Source organism: Mastomys coucha, unplaced genomic scaffold, assembly GCF_008632895.1.
Source record: "Mastomys coucha isolate ucsf_1 unplaced genomic scaffold, UCSF_Mcou_1 pScaffold22, whole genome shotgun sequence".
NCBI lineage: Eukaryota > Metazoa > Chordata > Mammalia > Rodentia > Muridae > Mastomys > Mastomys coucha.
This window is the reverse complement of record NW_022196905.1, coordinates 38,032,649-38,047,988: the sequence shown is the minus strand read 5'-3', so window position 1 is coordinate 38,047,988 and position 15,340 is coordinate 38,032,649. Positions and strand designations below refer to the sequence as shown.

Here is a 15,340-nt window from a genome sequence, read left to right as displayed (position 1 = left end):
ATAGGACATTGATTCTAAGCAGTTGCTTTTGTTTTGAACCCATGGCAGTTCATCCCTGGTACCTATGAGGCTCATCATATTAGTGGCTATTTTCCCAGTGGGGACCAGGCTCTCTCAGAAGGATGTAGCTGATTTCAGTTTAGTGCTTTCTACCAAGGCATCACATTCACCTCTGGCAGGGTTGTCCACCCAGTAGGGCTGCTGTTTGTACATCAAGCCATTTAAGCCAAGAGACGGGCACTGAGGTAAGGCAGGCAACTGAGGAGACCCAGCCAGCAGGGAAGATGGCACTAAGCTCATTCTGCTGGACATTCAGGAGTGATGACAGAGACAGTGGGGTAGGAGATCACACACTGGTGGGTGGCTGCTCACAACAGGTGGCCAGAGGGCACACACATGATCACATCCCTGTATCGGGAGATGCTTTTTAGCTCTGCAGATTTCAGGACAGAAGTCACTCTTTTCTTTAGCTGATTTTGTTACTGCTGTATTCCACTGTGGACAGGCCCCAGGGAGTGGTAGCCTTGAGCACTCTTTTTGATTGCCTCACTCATGGTAATGAAAAAAAAAAAAAAAGAAAGAAAAGAAAAGAAAACAGACATCATTCAACTGTGGAAAGGTAAAGTGAGTTGGTTAAACAGGAAGTTGGGTGTGAGGTCAGGTCTCAGAGCACACCTAAAAGAGCAAGGCTCATCTCTTATCTGACTTCATTATAGCACCTACGTCATCCATTGTTATCTTGTTCGTTCACGAATCATCAGATGTCATCCCATGATTTTTCTGTCATTCTAGTTGGTAGAGTACACTTTTCTGAGTACCATCCTCAGTACCACATAAGCCAGGCATGGAGACATACATCCTGTAATTGAAGTATCCAGGAGATGGAGGCAGGAGGATCATTCTTTACTACTAAGACCAATCTGAGGTTCAGGGAACTTTGTCTCAAAAACAAAAGAATCAGGCAGTGAATAAACAAACAAGAGGAACATGAGCCACTCTGTGCATGGACTAGAATGAAAGGTTATTTCATCCTCCAGAACATTGTGCCATGTGCTCCAGGACCAAGCTAGGAACGTGAGCCACTGTGCATGGACTGGGATGAAAGGTTAGTTCATCCTCCAGGACATTGTGCCATGTGCTCCAGGATCAAGCTAGGAACGTGAGCCACTGTGCATGGACTGGGATGAAAGGTTAGTTCATCCTCCAGGACATTGTGCCATGTGCTCCAGGACCAAAGCAAGGAGAATGAAAATAATTAAGGTCTATCTAGTGACTGCATGTGATAGTTGTGCTGGATCCTGGGAACTTAGGACCAGTGCCAAGCCCAGTCAGTAGTCACCAGGTCTGTCTCTTGGATGGCATAGAAAGCTTCACTTACTGTCCACAGGCTATTGCTAGGTACTTCCTCTTTCAGCATACATTATCTCTAGTTCTCACAAGGACCTGATAAAAGCCATACTGTTATTCTCAGTGTCTGTATGGAAAAGGTAAAAGTCTTGTGCTTGAGTCACTCAGAATGTCTACACTTCGTTCAACATTTAGATTCTTTTAGAAACATGGAGTTTGTCACTAATCAATCTCATCTAACGTGGTTCAAGTCTTTCCTAATCTCTGCTTGTTCTGTCTTCCTGGTGTAGAGCTCTCTATCCAGAGGTTTTTTTTTAGCTATCTGGAAAACAAAATGCCCTTGGAATTGAAAGTAAACCATAAACCATTCCCCACTTGACCTTGCTCTTAGGTAACTTCCAGGCAATTGAAAGGAATATTAAACCCTTGGCCAGCATTCTGGTAATTCAATATCTACTTCCTTCAACAGAGAGCTTCTCAATGGAAAAAATCCTTAAATGAGTGCATACTGAGGTACTCACGATAGTGAGCACCGAGTACGTGTGGAATGTTCATCCTGTTTTGCGTGACTGTGCCATGCCTTTCGTTTGCATTGCAGGTTGCCTTCTATGAGATCGGAGTCCTTATCTGCGCCATCCTGGGACTGCTGTTCATTATCCTCATGCCTCTGGTGGGCTTCTTCTTTTGTATGTGCCGTTGCTGCAACAAATGCGGTGGAGAGATGCACCAGCGGCAGAAGCAGAATGAGCCATGCCGGAGGAAGTGCTTAGGCACCTCCCTCCTGGTGATTTGTCTGCTCATGAGGCAAGTCAAGACTCTGACCGCAGCTGTGAGGATGTTCCAGGAGGATGGGGGAATGTCTGCTTTTATCCATGTGTTTGTTTTATTTTCTCCTCCTCTTCCTCCTCCTCCTCCTCCTCCTGCATCTCTTCTTTCACTTTCTTCTGTGTAGAGTTCACTTAGTAGATCTGGCTATCCTAGAATTCACTGTATAGACCAGCCTGACCTTGAACTCAAAGAGATCCAGCTGCCTCTGCCTCCCAAAGTGTTGGAATTAAAGGCATGCATCACTACACCCAGCCCCCCCCCCCTTTTTTTTTGAGATAGGATCCCACTATAGAGTTTAGGCTGACCTTGAACTTAATAAGAACTGCAAAAGTCCTGGCTGGGCCTGAACATCTAATAGTGTGCCTACTTTGGCTTCCAAGTCCTGGGATTACAGGCCTGTTCTAGCACACCCAGCTAAATCCATGAGTTTAAAGTGAAACAAAACAGAAAGGGACAATGGAAGTGACTCACAAAGGTGCCATTGTCAACTAGATAATAATAGTGTAGTCTGGAAGTTGCCCTGCCTTAAAACATGAGTGAGCCTTTTGGCATTTTTCCCTCTAGTGGATGTTGTGATAAATTTGTGTGTGTGTGTGTGTGTGTGTGTGTGTGTGTGTGTGTGTGTGTGTTTGTGTTATGGGAACATAGAAATGTGTGAATTCAGGTGTGCATATGCCATGGCCTCTATGAGGTCACAAGATGACCTAGGTCCTCATCTTCCACTTTGCCTAAGGCAGGGCCTCTTTGTTGTTTTTTTCCTTGAAAGAACTCTAGGTTAGCTGGCTCCAAGCTTCTAAGGATTCTCCTATCTCCTCCTCCCAGCCCTGCATAGGTGTGCTAAGATTACAGATGTTTGCTGCAAATGTCTAGCTTTTACGTGGGGTCCTAGGATTTGATTCAAGTCTCCTCGTTTATGTGGCAAGCACTTTTACCCACTGAGCCTGGTTCCCATCCCCAGGCAAACTTAATGGCTGAAAGCTGTTACCTCCTTCCTCTGACTCCGCTGTGGAGGCTCACACACGCGCGCAGAAGCAGGAAGGAGAGCCTCTGTTTGCTAGTTGAGTCCCTGAACTCCGTGAAGTTGTGAAGACTGTTGAACATAAAGAACTAACTGGTCATTTTGATACCTGCTCTTCTTGAATTTGCCATTTGTCCCCACTTGTGGAGTCTAGAATTCCTTCATAAGACAGGATGTTCATGTGTAATTCCCACTGTTGACAGATGCTTCCGACTGGTGGCAGATCAGAAACATACATACATGCCTTTAAGGATCTACACCTATTCCCAGCTGAAGAATGCCCCCCAAGGAGCCCCTCACTGGCCCCCTTTCTGTTCCACAGTTCTTCAATGCTTGTGCCTTTTTAGATTTTTTTAAAATTATATTTTAATTTATTGTGCGTGTGGTGAATGTGTGTGCTCCCAACAGTGGGGCAGGGGGCAGAGTGCATACATAGAGAGAGGTCAGAAGGCAACTCTTGAGAGGGTCTCTACTCTAATTTCATCATGCCTGTCCTGGGGCTCAAACTCCGATCCTCAAGGACTTGGCAGTAAGTCCCTTTACCCACAGAGCCATCTTGTTTGACCTCAGTGAATATTTCCTACACTAAAAGAAATGAAGTGCCAGATGCACAGCACTGAACCCGATGGCTAAAGTCACAAGGCTCAGCAGTGAGACTCTGCTTTCTAAGAACACCACCTTTGCTCAGCAGCTGTTTTCAGTCTAACCATCCTAATTGGGACTTTAAACACAAAGCAGTTAAGTTCTACAGTTGAAGTTCTGGGTCCAAACCCAGAGGAAAGTGCTTAAGTGGGGTCATTGTTAAAGACTTGACCAAGATGCATGGCTTGCAGATAAACCCACCCAAGATTTCACAGATCTAGATCTAACTCAAAAGAAAGATGACAAGAGAAAGGAATCTTCAGATCTGATAAAACAATAAAGGGAGCACAAAGGTTTTGTTCATTTGTTTGCTTTTGAGACAGTGTTTCTCTACCTTGCCTGGCTATCCTGGAACTCACTCTTGTAGAACAGGCTGGTCTCAAACTCATGGAGAACCTCCTGCCTCTGCCTCTGGAGTGCTGGGACCAAAGGCATTGTGCCACCACACTTGGCAAAACACCTTTTTATATTTGAAAAAAAAGATATGTAATGATTGACAGAAAGCCAACGGCTGCCCCTGGAAAAGAGACTAAAGGTTGCTGGGAAGCTGGAAGAAGCTCAGCTGCTTGGCTCCTGAGTTACTGAGTTCCTGGGCCTGGGTTACCTATTGAATTAATTTGAACATGAACAACAAAGGCTCCCGATCACCAACAAAAGTGATACATTACCTCTTGTCCCAGAGTAGTGACAACTGGATCAAAGACAGGACTTTCTTGAAAATAGTAGAAGTGTAAATGTTAACTAAGTATTAACATGTGCATCAACAGGACCCAGATACATGTGCCCTCAACTTCCTGCATGTCTGCTTATTGCTTTCTTTCTCACTTGAACTCAAAGTGTGGACATCTCTTCTTCATCTCTGACTTTTTCTTCACTCATTCTCTCTCTCTCTCTCTCTCTCTCTCTCTCTCTCTCTCTCTCTCTCTCTCTTTCTCTCTTTCTCTCTCTCTCTCAAGCAACTCAAATCTGTTCTTTCACTGCTAATTCCTGAAGTGTCTGTCACTCTCCCTACTTCCCTTTGAAGCCTTCTCAGACCCAGCAGGGCATCATGGGAAGGGGGAGGGGTTAGCAAAGGAATGTAAATTACAGCCTAAAGACCCCTCAGACTCCACAGGGCTTCCCTAGTGTTTCCCAAAAGCTGGAGACATGCCTTTCCCTCGCCCATAGACTTGGCTTGTATGTTTTTCATCTACACAACCTAGATATTAAGGACTAGGTTCAGATCAGGAAGCAACATTTGAATGCACTGCCGCTCTTAGCAAGCTAGTTCTTTCTTTCTTTGTTTTTTTTTGTTTTTTTTTTTTTTTAAGATTTATTTATTTATTATATGTAAGTACACTGTAGCTGTCTTCAGACACTTTAGAAGAGGGCCAGATTTCATTATGAATGGTTGTGAGCCACCATGTGGTTGCTGGGATTTGAACTCAGGACCTTTGGAAGAACAGTCAGTGCTCTCTACCACTGAGCCATCTCTCCAGCCCTAGTTTCTCAAAAAAAAAGTCTTGTGTATATGAATATTTTGCCTGTGTACCATGTATGGTTCATGACTGGAATCCACAAAGGCCAGAAGAGGGTATTGGATCCCTTGGGACTGGGGCTAACTAATGGTGTTAGCCTTCATGTGGGTACTGGGATTTGAAAATAGATGTGGAAGTACAGCCAGTGTACTTAACTGGAGCCATCTTCTCACTCCCTCCCAAACAAATAATTTTTGCCTCATGAGAATACATGTCAAAACACCATGAAGACTTTTTTATTATACAGATTTATTTATATTAACCTCAATAAATATTTGCATATGTGTAACAGGATTTCCTTTTTTTTAAAAAAAAGAGACATATTTTCTATATTGGATTCCTCTTTTAAGTTAGACTTTTGTTTGTGTTTCTGTAAATTATGAGTGACCTTATTCTGAACTGATAAAATATTTACTGTGCTTAAAATACCAAAATACATAAACAACAAAGCTACAAAGTAAGATATAAACCTAGCTTTCACTTACATATTTAAATATAGCTCACCTATCTTATCCCTGAGATCCAGACCCATCAAATCTTTTTTTTTAAGATTTATTTATTACTATAAATAAGTACACTGTAGCTGTCTTCAGACACACCAGAAGAGGGCACCAGATCTCATTACGGGTGGTTGTGAGTCACCATATGGTTGCTGGGATTTGAACTCAGGACCTTCGGAAAAGCAGTCAGTGCTCTTACCCACTGAGCCATCTCACCAGCCCCAAACAAATCTTGATAAGCTTTTAAAGTATATATTAGTTTGGAAAATTATTTTTTAAAAAAATTTCCATTTTCTAGTTTCTTATACATTTACTCATGTTTTTTTTCTAATCCAAATAAACTATTTGTTTTCTATTCCTAATTTCAGGTTTCAATATAATTAAGTCGGAGTTGATCTACTGTTTGAGTATGTGACAAATTAAGAACTTAATTTGATTTCGTGCTGTAGATTAAGCTTTGTGTGTAAAGTAGTTTAGGACTAAATGAGAATACTAGATGTCTTCTTCTTCTTCTTCTTCTTCTTCTTCTTCTTCTTCTTCTTCTTTTTCTTCTTCTTTTTCCTCCTCCTCCTCCTCCTCTTCTTCCTCCTCCTCTTCCTCCTCTTTCTTCTTCTTCTTCCTCTTCTTCTTCTTCTTCTTCTTCTTCTTCTTCTTCTTCTTCTTCTTCTTCTTCTTCTTCTTCTTCTTCTTCTTCTTCTTTAAATTTAGACAAGAAATTTAAACTTCTTTGCTTCAAACCTTTCAATTTACTATAGCTATTTTGGTATCTTCTGTTTAAGAAACCCCTATCAGTTTTCATCATGATTGAAAAATTGCTAAATATTGTTTGCAAGTAATCAAGACAGCTGAAATTAGGATCTAGATGAGGAAGCGGCTCTGTATGTATGAAAGTAAAGTGAATGAAAACAGAAAGAAATCATGTCACCAAAATCAAAGGACTGAGTGAAAGGAGAGGGGCAGATGGAGGCTGTGTTAGAGAGGAGACAGAGGCCATGTTAGAAAGGACCCAGATGGCTGCCATGCTGAAAGTCCCCCTTCTCAGCAACTCTTCTAGCTTCTGCTTCAGCAGATGTTGCATACTGTTGATAAATACGTTTGCTAATGATTATCATAAATCCTTCCACTAACCCTGAACGTGCCCACGTGACTCAGCTCCATTCACTCCTTCGAAATTGTACAGTTCATTATAGTTGGTTTGACAGTTAGTCTCGACCACTTTGTTTGTTATGGTTATACCTTTTCATTTCAAAGATTTATTTTTTCAGTCTCTTACTGTTTTGTTCTTGACACAGCAGTACGTGTTGAGAGGAGAATTTCCTCGTGTGTGGGAAAGCACATGAGGTCATGCTTTCTCTGAGCTTTCCCTAAAGGCAGCTATAGAATGTGAGAACCTTGAGATCTGGCCACGTGTTTCGGCAGTCTGTCTGCAGAGGGATTGCATTCCCGCTTCTGTGGCTGGGTCAGCAGATGTATCTTCCTCAGAAAAAAACAATTTGTCTTTCCTTCACACTTGTCAACAACTACATTTGTCAGAGTGTTCCAAAGGCTATGCAAGAGAAGAAAAGGCTGGGAAGAAAGCTTAAAAGTGCTTGCTGCTCTTGCAGAGGACACGAGTTCAGTTCAAAGCACGCACCCAGCCACCTATAACTCTAGCCCCAGGAACCCAACACCCTTTCCTGGCCTCTGTGAGCACTAGACTCAATTGCATGCACCCATACACAGACACGCAAGCAGGCACATAAGTAAAAGTAAAGATGAATCTAGAAAGAAAAAAAGAAGCCTGAACCCATCCGTGCCTTGAATTTTGGAGAGTTTCTGGATATCATCATAAGTTAGCTTTGGTGACGATTATCCCGGAGAACTAAAGCTTCTAAATTTATCTAAGTATAAGATGTGCTTACCACTCCCTGGCTTGCACGGTAGAGATTCTCAGAAAAACAGAGCAAACTGTATCCTGCCAGAACATCTTGAGTCTTTGTTAATGGGAACAAGAGATCTGGTTGTTTTAAATTTAAATAACTAACTTTTAAGAAGGAAGAGATCCATTACCGCTAAAAGCATTTATTTAGCTTTTCACTGGCCAGTTTCATGAAGGCCATAGATAGGGAAAAATTGCTTAATTTTCTAAAGATTTGGTCTATAAAACCTCTTTTTTTATATATTTTAAATTTTCTTTTATTTTTGAAATTATCTCATTCCTCACCTTTCTTCCCTCCCTCTAAGTCCTCTCATTTACTCTATCTTTTTCAAATTCATATTCATTTTCATTACTTGTTACATGCATATATGTGTATATATACATATACATATATTTTCTTTTTAAATTTTTTCCCTTTTATTATTATTAATCATTCCATTCATTTACATCTCAAATGATATCCCACTTCTACCACTCCACTACCCTATCCCACATCTGCCTTTCCCCTCCCTGTAAAAAGCTCTTAAGTCTTTATTTGTAAGTATGTGAGGAGATTACTTTCCACAGTATAGACAATTCATAATGCCATTTATCCTCCGAACAAAAGTTCCTGTCTTCTGTTCAAAATCTGAAGACATTTTACTATGCTACACCAAAGCACGTATTTCGTAGTTTATGTCTGGTTCCACTGATGGGATCCACTGATATCTTATGGCTTGTTTGCCTTGGCTCATTGTTTTCTCAGTGCCTTTGTACCCTAGTCATTGACTAGCGACTGTTAAAATGCAGAAAAAGTAATTTAAGTGGCTCTCATATTTGCTTTAAAATACAATGAGTGACAGAGAGTATCTAAATCGACAGCAAATAGAGTCATTCATTCTTTATTTTGTTTAAATGAAAGGTTTAAATTAGCGCTCATAAATGGAAACTAGCATTGGTCAATAATGTTTCTATCAGTTGCTAATATTTGCACATTGGGAGGTTTTATGTAAGAACTCAGTTTACAGGTGTTAGTAGATTCTGGGAAGTTCCTTTTTGGTGTTACTTCAGAGAACTACAGAAAAAATGCTCTGCCAGCCACCTGATATCTTCCAGGTCTCAGGCCACCATGTTTCCTCTCGTGCTTTCTGTCTGACCACGGGGGCTTTTGGACTTGTCATTTTAAACATTATTATTGTTGTTGTTGTTGTTGTTTTTGTTGTTATTACCTTTGGGTCTTTGATATTCATGTATGTCTGTTCACTTTGTGCATGCCTGATGCCTGCAAAGGCCAGATCCTCAGGAACTGGAATTACAGAGTCACCATGTGGTTGCTGGGACTTGAACCTAGGTCCTCTGGAAAAGCATCCTTGCTAACTGCTGAGCCATCTCTCTAGCCCTTGGTGTTGTCATTTTTAACCTAAACATAAGCATTTACACTGAAATTTTGCTTAGAAAGTCATTGAGTTCATTTTCAGAACTCCATTTAGCACAGATTTTTGTTAAAGTTACTGATAGCATGATTTTGATGGTCTCAGCCAGGCTTTCTAGAACTGTGTTCTTGACAGTTGGAAAGTTTGGAAAGAATATTTTCCAAAAGGTTGTAGGACAGTTCGTTGATCTGAGCGATCATCTCGTGAGTAAAGTCATATAGAATAAAGGACAAGGGCAGTTTCTGACGTCCGCTCTGAGCACACAGCGAGTGTTAGCAGATCAAGTTTAGAAGAACCCTTCAAGCGCTCCTGTATGGGGACAGACTACATAAGGCAGAGTTGACAAGACAGGGGAGGTAGGTACCACTCCTTTTTAGGGACACCGAACTCAGGTCTAAGAATAAACCTCAGCAGGCATTGTAACACACAACATCACAGATCCCTGCGGAGGAGCTCCTTTCATGGTGATGGACAGGAAAAGGTCAATAGGAAGTGGTGAACGTCCTGGTGCACTTTGACTTATTCCATGACCAAATGGGTCTGTTGTTCAGTAGAAGGAATGGCTGAGATGATTAGTAGAATGCAGGGAAAGATTCCCCAGGGTGGATACCAGCTCTGCTTAGGGGCTGTCACAACCTATTTGAACCTGGCTTAGTTAAATAAAAACCCTTGCACATTACCATGTTTCAGTTCTTGGTTGTGTGTGTTTGTGTGCACATGTATGTCTTGCACACAACTCTAAACTCATTGAGTCAGTAACCTAGCTTAGGATTAGGGTGTCATGCTCATCAGCAATGATTGTCACTGAAGGTTCAATGTCTGCTTTGTATACAAATACTAGTGTAGGACAGAGAGTAGTGGATCATACGGCAGTTCAAAGGGTACAGGACATTTTGTCTTTATTTTCTGAGGTTGCGCTAAGATAAAACTCAAGCTTAAGAATAAACAAGTCCCAGGGAATTTGTGGACATCCCCCAAACCCTTCTCCTTTGCAGTGGGAGCAGTGTTTATACATCCTAGGGTGGATTCCAGCTGGTTTATAGTATCAGCTCCAAACTGACCTTGGAGACGGTGGCTGAGGCTCAGATAGGAAAAAGGTCTTCCCAGAGTTAGTAGGGGGTTAGGGGTGGGGTGGGGAGGTGGGTGGGATGAGGGTGGGAGGCAGGGTGGGGATGAGGAACCAGGCCCAAGTCACATATTCCAGCTCTCCTAATTCCACTGTAGCTCACTAGGCTGAGTAAAGTACTGTCATGTGCCACATAGGCATGCTAGGGTCACTTGGGAGCTCTTAGAGGAAACGTGCACTACTGCTACAGGATGACAAGGTTTAAGAAAGAGAAGCCACAAATGAACTAAGCCCTCCTCCAGATGCAACAATACTTTTCATTTGTTAAAAATGTCTGTATGTGGCTATGTATGCTTATTTGTCCATATGTAGGCATGTGTCCATGTACGTGTCCATATGTATGTATGTGTCCATGTATGTGTCTGCGTGTGGGTATGAGCACAGGAATGTAGATGCCCTTGAAAGCTAGAGGCTTTGGATGCCCCAGAACTGTCAATACAGTTGGTTGGGAGCAGCTCCACAGGTGCTAGGAACTAAACTTGGGCTCTCTCTTGGGAAGAGTGCAGTTGAGAATACTTTCCTAGTGCTGAGGCATCTCTCCAGTCCAACGTAGCAGTACTCTTAAACAGAGTGAATATTTGTCCTGGGACTCGTATTTTGTTGTTGTTATTGTTCATTTGTTTGTTTGGCTGGGTTTTCTGTTGTTGTTTTGCTTTTGGCAACATGGGATTTTTCAATGCAAAAAGGCAGGGTACCTAGTATCCTACTGGTACATGTGTATGTATGCATAAAACACAAGAAATTGATAACCTGATAGGCTGCTGCATTTTGTTTTCCAATGATTTCTCTGGTACTTTCTAAACTGTTCTTAAAAACATAGGCACATTGTACACTGGACAGGACAGTTACAGAAGAACAGTTTTGGTCTTTTAAGTCTATGGGTAAAACGTGCTATGCTATTTATTAATTCCTTGCTGCCCTCTAGTGGTCGATTGAAAAGTAGTTTGGGTTTTAGCTCCCCTGCCTTGAGGGGTTTGTTTTAATTTTGAGACAAGGTCTCGCTGTGCAGCTCAGGTTCGGTTCGTGTGGAGCTCTGTAGTCTTCTCACTTTGCTCTTCCAAGTGTCAAGGTAATGGATGTGTATTTTATGTATAGAAAAATACTCTCTTTATAAGTACATATTCAAGAATTTCCATGAGGAAAACACAACCCTCACCACGAGAACCAGGACATGTCTAACACCACCATTTGAGTGGATTTTGTACTTTATATGGGTGCTATAGTTCACTTCAAATTATCATCTTGACATAACCTGGTATCGTGTGGGAGGAAATCCCTGTGCATGTATTTTACCCCAGCAACAGGAAATGAAACTAAGTCTTCCCATAGTGCTTTAATGCTGAAAAACCTTATATCTTTTCAATCTACACAATATAGAAACTAACAATCAAATGAAGAAACACCAGACATCCCAAGTCCCTCTTTCCATTTTGCTATTTCCCTCTTCTTTGGGGGTAGCTCAGGTGTGTGAGAATGTTTGTGTAGGTGTAAGAAGTTATATGCACAAGGCGCACACACAGACACACACACACACACACACACACACACACACACACTGGACATCACCTATGCCTTTGTCACTGTCCTTCCAGCATTTGTTGTGGGCACTGTTCATTTATGCAAGCCATAACACAGTACTCCATCCTACATGGAGTTCTGTCTTCAGAGAGGCCTTAGTCCTGTTTCGTGTCTTCCTTTTGGTGGTGTGCAATGGTGGTCTTAGTGGGTAGGCTGCAGTGGAAGGTGGTGGACGTGGCCGTTCTGCGGCTCCTGTGCTGCTGAGGACATCGAATCTTGGCCAACACTTTTTCTCATTTCCTGCAGCCTTGGCATCGTGTTTGGCTTTGTGGCCAACCAGCAGACAAGGACTAGGACCAAAAAGACCCAGAAACTGGCAGAGAGCAATTTCAGAGACTTGCAAACACTCCTGACTGAAACCCCAAAGGTAAAAACCTCCAGCCTGCAGATTCCACGGCACTTTGTGAAAGCTGCTCTGAGCACCTGTGTTTGCGTTTAGAAGCTCAGCCAAACCTTTTAAGAAGTCAGTGAGCCAACATGGAAAGTCATTGCCCTTTACTGAGGTAGATGAGGAAGCACAACCAGAGAGGTCTCAAAAGCATGAGAATATGGTTTCCATAGCATTAAGATATAGGTGTCTTATTTTGCTTTATTACTTAGGCATAATACAATCACTGCACATGTAAAAGTGCCTAACAATTTTAAGAGTCTTACTGTGGGTTGTTTTGGTTTTTGTTTGTTTGTTGGTTGTTGTTGTTGTTAACATTGTTGGATGCTCTTGCCTTTCTGGTTGGTGGGTATAGTTAACCTCTTATCATTTACATAGTTACTATTTAGATGGAATTCATTAGCTTTATGCATACCTGCTTATTATCTATGTAGGTGTGTCAGACTACTTAGAAAGGACTTTCTTCTTTCTCTCTTTCACATACATACATACACACATCTCTCTCTCACGCACACACACACACACCTCTCTAGCACACACACATACATACACACCCCTCTCTCTCTCTAACACACACACATGCACATCTCTTTCTCTCTCTAAACACGCACGCACACACACACCCTCTCTCTAACACACACACACCCCTCTCTCTCTCTAACACACACATCTCTCTCTCTAACACACACACACACCCCTCTCTCTCTCTAACACACACACACACACACACACGCACATCACTTTCTCTCTCTAAACACACACACACACACGCACATCTCTTTCTCTCTCTAAACACACACACACACGCACATCTCTTTCTCTCTCTAAACACACACACACACACACATACATCTCTTTCTCTCCCTAAACACACACACACACATACACACACACGCACGCACATCTCTTTCTCTCCCTAAACACACACACACACACACACACCCTCTCTCTAACACACACACATCTCTCTCTCTAACACACACACACACCCCTCTCTCTCTCTAACACACACACATCTCTCTCTCTAACACACACACACACCCCCCTCTCTCTCTAACACACACACACACACACACCCTCTCTCTAACACACACACATCTCTCTAACACACACACACACCCCTCTCTCTCTCTAACACACACACATCTCTCTCTCTAACACACACACACACACCTCTCTCTCTCTAACACACACACACACACACACACACACACACACACACACGCCATTGGAAGACAGCAGTGATGGAGAAACTGCTTTTGTCCTCATACCAGGAGTGTGTTGATGTGTCACCTGTACAGAATGTGACTTGGAAATTACCTGAGCAGGGAGTGACTTAAGCGTGTGGTGCTCATGGGTATTGGCATGGGTGAGGAGGGTCCTCCCAAACCCATGGATCCTTGAACAAAGATGTGGCCTTCTGACTTGATTTTGTCCTCAGAATGCTGTGTATCAAGTGTGTCAAGAAGCTGGAAGTAAAGGACGGAGGCATTTGGGAGGTGGGAAATAGAGAGCTTAACCCTGCATGGCTTTGCAGTCTAGCACAGGTAGAATTACTTTTCTCTTGCCATGTAAACAAAAGCTCATATTTTTTCAGGTAGCATCCTGAAGATTCCAAAGAAAACTTTTTCCCCCTCCCCAAATGCCAAAAGTAACAACAGTGGCTCTTGAAATCTAGGCTGTCTCTCAACCTTTTTTAAAGAGAGTAAATTCCTGGGACTTTGGGGGAAACTTAACCTGGTTGAACATATATGAAGACCTTTAACAAATAGAAGGTTTACAGTTAATTGGACAGGCAACTGACAGACAGGATATAGCTGTTTCCAAACAGAGCAAGATGTTTCACCTCAGGTAATCAGGGAAATGAAAATTCAAACTCTGAGCAGTGTTCACTGGTGAGGTTGGCAACCCTAGAAGAACGGTAACCCAGCCTCACAGAGAGGGTAGGAAGCAGGTCAGCTGAGCCACTGTGGATAAGAAGGTAAATACTCCTTATGAAGACCAGTCAGGAATAGTCAATACCATGGACGCATGCGTCCAAACTCCAGAAGGCCTTCTTGTTCATTGCTCCTTGAGTCTGGGCTGTCCCTGTGACCTGTTTATGACCAGGAGACACAGTTGACATGACCTTGGGCAAGTTGGAAACTCCGGCATCTAGGAGCCTTGCATCGAGTGTCTGTTAATCTCTCATTGATGGTGATCCTGAGGATATCTTATGAAGATACCCAGGCGGGTCACTAAGAAGATGCAAGAACATATGGAGAGAGACAGACCCACCTCTGATCATCCACACAGTCCTCATCACGATCCATCTAGCTGGTCCACAGAATTGTGAGACATAAGACAAGACCACAGCTAGTAAATTTATAATAAGCAAGTGCAATAGGTAAGTTTGTAATAGGCAGTAAAAAGCATGGGAGTGTGTCCATCAGAATACCAGATAAGATGAGCGTACCACCTCCTAGCTGTTTCTTTTTCAAAGTGCTTAGACAGAGTTAGGGTTTTTTTTTTTTATCTTAAATCTTAAATATTGTCTTTGTACAATGACTTTGTACCTCAGAGGGCAGATGCCATGTAACTTTCTTTTTCCAGCAAATTGACTATATATTGGAGCAGTACACCAACACCAAGAATAAGGCGTTCTCAGACCTGGATGGTGAGTAGCATTGAAAGACAGCTTTCATTTTTATTGTTATGGCTCAGAAGACGCCTTAGCTTCCTACCTCCTGTAAAGCACAGACCAAAGGAGGAGGCAACTGAAGGCAGGAGGAAGGCTGGACAAGCTGTAGAACTACTGTGTGCTTACCACTGGACATTGGATGGTTAAAATCCGACTTTTAGGGACCAGAGAGATGGCTTAGTGGTGAGTAGATCTTGCTGCTCTTATAGAGAACCTAGGCTCTTTTCTCAGTATCCACACAGAGGTTCACAACCACCCATAACTGCAGTTCTAGGGTATCCAGGGCCTTCTGCTTCCCTCAAGGACAGGAGGCATACATGTGGTATGCAGACATATGCACAGGCGACACTCATCCACATAAATTAAATGAGTAAATCTTTAAAAAA

General features: G+C 42.4%; 1 protein-coding gene across 11 annotated transcripts in view; it reads left to right on the top strand.

The window, feature by feature from the left end:
• The window catches only part of Prom1 (prominin 1), a 115,920-nt gene that overhangs the window by 50,780 nt on the left and 49,800 nt on the right, over positions 1 to 15,340 (top strand). For all 11 annotated transcript variants that reach the window (XM_031342140.1, XM_031342138.1, XM_031342139.1 and 8 more), the window contains 3 exons: positions 1,946 to 2,151; positions 12,133 to 12,253; positions 14,867 to 14,930. In XM_031342140.1, the coding sequence (XP_031198000.1) occupies positions 1,946 to 2,151; positions 12,133 to 12,253; positions 14,867 to 14,930 (391 nt within the window). The remainder of the gene's footprint in view (positions 1 to 1,945; positions 2,152 to 12,132; positions 12,254 to 14,866; positions 14,931 to 15,340) is intronic.